The sequence below is a fragment of the Schistocerca cancellata genome, chromosome 4, assembly GCF_023864275.1.
Source record: "Schistocerca cancellata isolate TAMUIC-IGC-003103 chromosome 4, iqSchCanc2.1, whole genome shotgun sequence".
NCBI classification, from domain to species: Eukaryota; Metazoa; Arthropoda; class Insecta; order Orthoptera; family Acrididae; genus Schistocerca; species Schistocerca cancellata.
The window spans coordinates 798,025,033-798,033,672 of NC_064629.1; the positions used below are offsets into that span (position 1 = coordinate 798,025,033).

General features: G+C 36.5%; 1 protein-coding gene across 1 annotated transcript; it reads left to right on the forward strand.

Moving 5' to 3' along the window:
* Positions 1-232: 232 nt before the first annotated feature.
* LOC126184704 (gamma-aminobutyric acid receptor-associated protein) lies at positions 233-8,225 on the forward strand. The gene is made up of 3 exons (XM_049927220.1): positions 233-441; positions 1,666-1,863; positions 6,679-8,225. The coding sequence occupies exons 1-3, from the start codon at positions 352-354 to the stop codon at positions 6,742-6,744; spliced, it is 354 nt and encodes a 117-aa protein (XP_049783177.1). The 5' UTR covers positions 233-351; the 3' UTR covers positions 6,745-8,225.
* Positions 8,226-8,640: the final 415 nt, after the last annotated feature.

The following is an 8,640-nucleotide window of genomic DNA, read 5'->3' on the forward strand; positions in this document are numbered from 1 at the left end:
CATTCTTCGAGAACTGCTTTAAGGGACTACATCGTTGAGAGATCTGTAAGGTAACGCTTAACTAACGCATCTAACTAAAATTTGTTCGCTGAAGGGCATGTGATAAGACTTTTCCGTCGAAACTAATAACTCCTCACATAGCCCCTAATGAGTAAATACTTCCTGTTAAACAGGCAGCCGTGGTTCAAATCAAATACCGACATTTGCGAATGCTGCGGAACAGTATCTCAGGATCCTTGCAGTTATAACTTTGGTCTTTGTCACAAGACAGTGTGGTGAAACTGTCATTCGTGGCTGAGAAACTGCGTATATTTGCAATTGGTGATTAGGGAAGAAAGAAATTTAGGGAAGATGAAGTTTCAATACAAGGAAGAACATCCGTTTGAGAAAAGAAAAGCTGAAGGAGAGAAAATACGCCGAAAATATCCGGACAGAGTTCCTGTAAGTAATAATGTTTTTGTCTCCAAAAATTCTGTAGATATTTGTTGCAGTTGTTTGATGGCCGCTCGAAAACTGTGCAAGTAGACTCACTTACTACAATAATTAGATTAAGATACAGTTAAACTATTGATACTTGTATAGGGTTTATGGAGCTTGACATTTAAAAGGAATTTTCCTTCCAGTCGCCCACTCTTCCGAGTATTAGAATTATTTTTCGTGAAATATTTCGTCTATTTTACTTTTGTTTTGTATTTGAGCACTGTATTTCATTACCATAATGAATTTACTTTGTTGTATTGTAAAGGACGGAACGATCCAGCCTAACACAGTTTCTAGTATTCAAGACGGGAAGAAACACTTTTGAAAATAAAGACGGTTGTTTTGTTTTACCTGCCCCAGAAAATCTGGTATTTCAGGCTATTTGACTTTTTGAGAGTTCAGTACCAGTCTCATAGTTACTGTGTAAACGCTGACGTTAGCACAGTGGCACTACGGAATGGTAAAAGCCCCCCCCCCCCCCCTTTCTGTTTGAGCTAAAAAGTGTGGTGTTACAAACTTACTTCCAGTTTAATAATGCGCGTCACTCTGTTTCGTCGTTTGTACTAATTTAGTTGATTATCTTGTTCCGTGAACAGTAGTCGTAATGAAGGAACACAATCATGGATGAAAGAAAGGAGATGACGAATCGATCAACAAAGAGAAGTAGCAGCCAATAACGACTTGTGCAAGACAGTTAGCTTGCCACGAAACTGCTGTGCCAAATTGCTATTTCGGCAGTCTAAAATCAGCGGAATGAAGTTACAAAGAAGCCCAGTACTTTGAAAGATAACGCTACTTTCTCAGTTTGATATTAATATCTCGGAGCTAATAACTGGGGCATCCAGTGCTCAAGTCTTAGCGAGTCTATTGTATTTAATTTACTTTATTTTTGCTTTATAAGTACACGAAAAATAAACTGTTATACCTGCAGGTTTGTGAGGTGATTCAGATGTTATGGGTGGGGGAGGGGTTGCAAAAATGTCCTTATTTCTGGCTTAATCTTGCATTTTCGGTGCTCAAAACGGTGGGCAGTGAAGTGCTTATTGTCCTTGTATTCCCCACTATAGTCTTTTTTTTTATGGTTAAGTATATTGCTGTAGTTTTTATGGTTGTCTTCAGTGTGAAGACTAGTTTGATGCAGTTCTCGGATGAGTTATATAAAAAGTAAGCTACCTATTTTTTCAGGTTATTGTGGAGAAGGCACCAAAAGCAAGGATTGGTGATCTAGATAAGAAAAAATACCTTGTCCCTTCAGATCTTACAGTTGGACAGTTTTATTTTCTTATAAGAAAAAGGATTCATTTGAGACCTGAGGATGCACTCTTCTTCTTTGTTAACAATGTGATACCGCCAACAAGTGCTACCATGGGGTCATTGTATCAGGTAAGGGTGATTACTCATAATATTACATATTTGCAAACCTGGAAATCGTCATTGTTGCCCATTTACAGTACCATATTTCTATAGTGATGCTTCTGTTGCCCATTTACAGTACTCTATTTCTGGAGATATTTTAGTAAATTGTTGAGATTAGAAAGGGAGAACAGGTGCCCAACTTCTTTGTTGAATTGTGAATAATGGTATGAAATGCAGTTGCATCTCCTATTATCACAGATGTGTGTAATAATTAAGATCCAGGCTGCTTGTTCTTAAAGCAGTGCAGATGCTTTTATAAGTTTACCTGCAGGATATTTTTGTCTTTTTTTCCCCCTGTATTTATAGGTAAAATTGTACAGCAAATGGTACTTGTAATCACAGAGTTTGGGGAGCTAAATGTGCATTGAAGCTGCAGTTATGAGTCAGTGATATTTTTCCAAGGACACACACTTGATTTCTGTGGTTGATTTGCACATGAAGTAAAGTTTAAGATTCATGTTCATATATTTCATGCTTACTGTTCATCACATTGTAATATGTTTTGTGAAAGACTGCATCATATGGGAATACATGAAGTGTGTCAATTGACAGGGGGCTGTTAAGAAGTGGAGCCATAGATGTCCATATGTCTGTAAGGGGACTGGAACAAAGTAGGAATTTAAACCTTGCGTACATAAAATTGTCACATGATTATAACAATACACATTCCTTCCTCTTTCCCAGAAATTTTAGGGTTTATTTTCAGGTAATAGGCACCTAAATATTATCTCTCAGAGGTCTAGGATCTACATTTGAGAAACTGTAAAATAATTTAAGTAAAGAAAGTTTCTTATTTGTGATTGCTGAATAATTAGCAGGTCATTTAATTTCATTTACTTTTTTTTAATAAGAAAATGGAGTGTTTAAAAATAAATGCAGTTTTCTTTGCTTCAAATGATGCTGTTCTTAACAATTTGACTTGGTCTTCGCTACTGAAAAGTAACCTGGCCTCTTTCGTTCTGGCAAATGGTATTTTTCAGTCTCTTTTCTTTGAGTAGCTGTTAATAGTCATTACTCCTGTAAGCTTCTTCTCTCCAAGAGTGTGTTGTAAAATAATATTGTCAGAAATCTGAGTGGATGTAGCATATATAGCTATTGTGATTGAGGAGTTCTGTGGTTTTGCCATGCAAGTAATGAGATTTTTCCTTCAGCAAGGTAACAAGGCTGAACAGCTATCTTTTATACCCTTAATGTATAGCTCTGTGCTCTCTCTCTCTCTCTCTCTCTCTCTCTCTCTCTCTCTCTCTCTCTGTGTGTGTGTGTGTGTGTGTGTGTGTGTGTGTGTGTGTGTGAGTGAGAGAGAGAGAGAGAGAGAGAGAGAGAGAGAGAGAGAGAGTATTTCTTTACATTAGATTGTATTATGATGAAAAATACTGTATCATTGTGGTACTTCTCTGGATGAACAAATAAATAGGTGTGTAACTTGCTGCTGAAAGTTTTGCAGGGATTATGAAGGTAATATATAATAATTTAAATCATACATCTAATATACATTTACTTTTTGTTTCATTATTATGGCCTGTCAAATATTTTCTGAAGTATTATTAAAATGAAACAAATGATGGATCATTTAGTGTTAACTCTTTTTTCAGAACATTTGGCTTTCATTTGGTAATAGTCTAGTTCAGGTTCAGTGAAGTACTTACAGAGAGTATCAACAAACTCCACTGGTACACACTACAAGAGAGGTGTTATGCATTACGGAGAGGCTTACAATCAAAATTTCGAGAGTACTGTCTGGGAAGAGTCGGATAACATATTACTACTTACATATTACTACATATGCCTTGTGAATGGCCGCAACAAGAAATTCAGGAAATTTGAACTAATATAGAGGCTTACCAACAGTGATTCTTCCCACATGCCATTTGCAAACAGAACGGGGGGGGGGGGGGGGGGGGGGAGATCAGTTGGTGGTTCCAGATATATCCTCCATCACATACTGTCAAGTGGCTTGTGGAGTATTGATGTAGACTTAAATGTATTTCATGCAGCAATGTTTCCAACACTCGCTGTGTGGTATGGTAGGAAGGAAAGAGAGTGTGTCTGCTGCTAGGTCCATGCAGCCAATGAGAGAGCAGCAGATAGACAACACATTCCGAAGGAATAATGTCACATTTCCATATCAGTACATCACAATTTCCAAAATCATAACACAATTGAATGAAACTGGCAAATATTTTGACAATGAAGATAATAAATTCAATTCCTGCTTGTTTCACTCACAGCAGTTTAAGTTGTGCTATTAGGTCCCAGTCTAACCACATATTTGGGGGGGGGGGGGGGGGGGGACCAGACAGATATTTATGACAACAGTAGAGAAGTGAATTCTTCTATTCCAATGCTAGAAAGTTATTGTCTTGGCTTTCATTTGTTATGTGGAAGTATCATCCCACTGGCTATGTGAAACTGGTGTGTTACCAACCTATGAACAGTGAGAAAAACTGCCGTGACTGCCCCTGGCCCTGACCTATAAATAATTTAGCCCTTTCATTCCCAAACTGTGTGTACAGAAGGCAGGAGATGAGGTTCTGGTGGAACAAAGTTGTGAGGATGCGGCACAAGTCATACTTGGATATTTCAGTTGGTTGAGCACTTGCCTGCAAAGGCCAAAGAAACCAGGTTTGAGTCACAGTCTGGCACACAGTTTTAATCTGCTAAGAAGTTTGAAATTAGTGCACACTCCACGGCAGAATGAAAATTTGTTCTGGAACATTGATATATTTTCTTTGGGCAAAACCAAAATTCATACTGTGTGGAAGCCCAGTTGATATTTATAGTATCTAATGCATTTCCAGCAAGTTTGTAAATATCCAGAGATTAAATATTGTATATGGTTGTCTTAGTAACTGGAGGAAACTGTTATTTTGAATTTTAGGTAAACAAATTTGATTTTTGGAAATTACATTTTTGTTTGGCATTGTGATTTCTTTTACTGATCAAATGTTACGTTGTTTGTTATAGTTATGTGACATATGTATCTTTTCTTTAATTTCTAATTGTATACTCCCTTGTTTCTTAGACCGTTTATAATTTGTGGTATAAAGCTTGTTTGATTAGTTGGTTATTTCGATTGTGATCTTGCTATGTTATTGTTTGCAACAAGGATTCAAAATTAATCTTCAATGGTTGAGTGTTGTGGAGTGAAATGGGGGTGCTGAATCAAGTATTAATTTTTTGCAACTGTTGGGTGTCAGGGGAATACTGTGAATGACGTGTGTGGCAGTGATATGAAATGGACAAAGGTGTCATGACAACATTCTTCTGACATGTGGAGATGTCGTGGGGATAATTTGTGGTGGCCTATCAGGTGCAGAATTTTATTTGAGAAGTCAGGGTTCAATATTTATGTTTTAGTTATGTTTGACAAAGTTTTTGCTTTCAGTCCTCAGTTAAATATGCCATGCATGAGACTGGTGTTCCTGAAAGTATGGTAATTATTGATTTACATTCTGTGAGTGCTGTGTGATGAATTCATTAACTAGGTACCAGGGCTGAAGTGGAAGTAGACGAGTCGTCCTTTGAAAAGACGTAGGTGGTTGGGGGCATAAAGTTGTTATTGGTGTTGCAACTTTTGAGGTCATTGTTTCTGTTGGGGATTGTGATGATGTTTTTTCATATTGTTAAAAATCACAGTAACTGTGTTTTGACTTCATGAATGCAAGGGTATGTACCTTCATGGCGGACAGGTTTGCTTCATATAACGGGTTGGGCAGTAGAGGGATATATAATCACTTTGATGTGAACCATAATATTTAATTAAAGGCTATGAAACTGGGGCCTGTACTAACACTCTTGAGGGACATTGGAGAGGGGGGGGGGGGTGTCATCTTGATGAGTACTGTTGATAGAAAATTATTCCACAGAAGTACCACATTTTTCAGGTGTTTTTGAAGTTAACAGGCAAAATATATGGGACCCATCCAGGTCTTTCAGGTTAAACTGTATAGCTCAACTGATGTTGATACTGTCTTCTGGTAGTTTTCATAATTTTTACCCTCACTCAAGTCTAAATTGTAATAAACAGGCAGAGATTTGAAACCCACTCCTTCCTAATGCAAGTCCAGTACTTTAATCACTGTGCCACCTTACTCAGTTTTTATTGTGATAGGAGGGTTGACTGAAATAATATGCTGTGTTGAATTTTGTAGCAATATGGCATATTTGAGCTGTGTGTATCTTTTTTTAAAATTTAGGGATAGGTAGCTCTCAATGTGTTGGGGTAAGAATGAGGACAATGTGCAATATTTTCATCTTGGCTGCACTTCTGTGATCAGACAGTAAGGGACATACCAGCCTGATTGGTATCTCTGCAGTGATGTTTTAAAACTGTCAATACTGTGTTAACTAGTACCACACCTCATATTAAATGAGTTTGCTTTTTTATTAAAAAGCACTGTGCCAAACATCTGAAGTTGTTGAGACACTCTACTTATATTGTGGCATGAAACAGAGAAATGCAATAAAAGATAAATGAAATCCACTCTGACCGGGGATGACATATTTTGAATTTGTCCTATTTTAGGTGGTAATTTGGATGATTGTATTCCTTTTGTCCACAGCATATTATTGTATCAGCCCGTATGACAAGCTCCTGCAAGTTGGTAAATGTGAAATACGCAACACCATACCATGTGTTTGCTCTCTTTGCACACCACTTGAATCTTAGCCTTAAGCGATGCAGATACTTCCAGTACATAATGTGTTCTTTAATCATATTTTATTGTAGGCAAGTTTGGTCTTCACAAAGAAAAAAAAATTAATGTTTTTGTTTGTTTGCAGGAACATCATGAAGAAGACTGCTTTTTGTACATTGCTTACAGTGATGAGAATGTGTACGGCTTTTGATGCAAGGCCGTTATTCTTACCAGCATGCGAAAACGTGTAAGATCTGCTGTAATGAGAGCTTATGGCTGGTTGGAGTTGCATATTCTACAGAAAAGTATTATAGCAGCAAATTTAAAAACATATTCCCTTGACTAATTTTAGCAGGACTGATACTGCATATTACATTTTATATCAATGTAGCATTTTTTAAATAGATCGTAGCAAGGAATCTGTGTTTTTTTTATTTTTATTTTTCTGGGAAACTGTGCAGACACTGCATTTTTAGAAGCTACAAGCATTTTAACAGAAAGTAGAAGTTTTATTATCCTTTTACTATAGGATATTTGGATTGAAATTATGACTTGTGTTTTTTGCACAGTGGGTTTGTGTAGGCCAATACTATGTCATTGTTATATAAATTATGGAACACAGTAACTTTTCAGTATGTATTACAGACTTCCTTTATGCCTTTAATGTAGCAGTTCCAACTATCTCCCAGAGGAGTTGTAAATTTTTATTGTATATAGTCTACCAACAAATCTCCATTGAGTCTGCAAAGTATTCTGTGTAAAAGTTATGTACATTGTATTCAAGAAATGCCTGTACAGTAAGTACTGTAGCCAAGTTTACCTTTTGATAAACTGCAAACACCGTAAGTGGTGAAGTATACCATGCAGATGATTGTGGTATTTTTATCATCTCATTTATCATGAAAATGATATTTTGTGTGTAGTAGATGTTCTCATTCCATTATGTGTTATATTGTATCTAACATTAGATTGTACATATTTTATTATTGTGCGGTTCATTGGTTGCTAATGCTTCCTAATGATTAAAAAAAAAAAAAAAGAAAAAGAAAAAAACTAAAATTCAGATGGAGGGTTTTCAACAGTTGGAGTTCTATATTAATCCTTGTAATAATTCACAAAATGTGTTTTGTCTTCTGCATCAGATGATCACTGATAACACTGATGATGTCTCCTCGGTATAGCTCTGCTGTGTGTCTCCTGAGAATGCAGCTGTCTAGCATTTATTCAGTTCCCATGACGAGCAATCCTGCCAGTTGTATAGAGGAATGGTGTAATTTTCATTCATGTTTAACTACGTGATATTTAGGGGAGATATTTCCTCTTACTACTTGCTAAGTTGAACAATTATGCCATAACTTTATGCTTTGTACATATCTGTATGCAAGATCGATGTGGAACCTAGACTAGCTGAAAATATTGAGTGAGTGACAAAAGCAGTCTGCTGTATTTTTGGATAACAATATACTGTGAGCTATAGTAAATAAATTTGTTTGTCTAATTACACTATAATGACTGACTTAATCAGAATCAAATGTATCCATAAGATCCAAGTAAAAATTTTCTAAATGTACCCAATATTCTGTCTCTCTCTCTGTGTGTGTGTATGTGACAAAAATAATTATATTTGCATTGCATTGTAGCTTGAGAAGCTATTTTGTATAAGAATATAATAAATTAGACTATATGATTCTCATAAATTTCACACCTTTGCCTGCTCTACAATTACCAAATGTTCAAATGTGTGTGCGAATTCCTAAGGGACCAAACTGCTGCGGTCATCGGTCCCTGCACTTACTACTTAAACTAACTTATGCTAAGAACAACACACACACACACACCCATGCCCGAGGGGGGGCTCGAACCTCCGGCGGGAGGGCTACAATTATCAGCAGTGTTTCACTTGCCACACAGTCCATTATTGTGCTACATTAATATTCATTTTACCTAGTAAACTACTGTGCACAAAAAATTAATAAAAATATGATAAGGTTCAGCTGTGAGGCAATTTAAAAATTATTTGGATAAATTATGCCAACATGGAATCCGATACATAATATTGCATATTTGATAGATGCAGAAAGCAATGTTAATTTTTCTGTGTCCTACA

Bases quoted from the DNA above. Each gene is read 5' to 3' on its own strand.
- LOC126184704 (XM_049927220.1), top strand. From the start codon at position 352: ATGAAGTTTCAATACAAGGAAGAACATCCGTTTGAGAAAAGAAAAGCT. The intron at 442-1,665 runs GTAAGTAATAAT...CTATTTTTTCAG, and splicing joins AATATCCGGACAGAGTTCCT to GTTATTGTGGAGAAGGCACC. The intron at 1,864-6,678 runs GTAAGGGTGATT...GTTTGTTTGCAG, and splicing joins CCATGGGGTCATTGTATCAG to GAACATCATGAAGAAGACTG.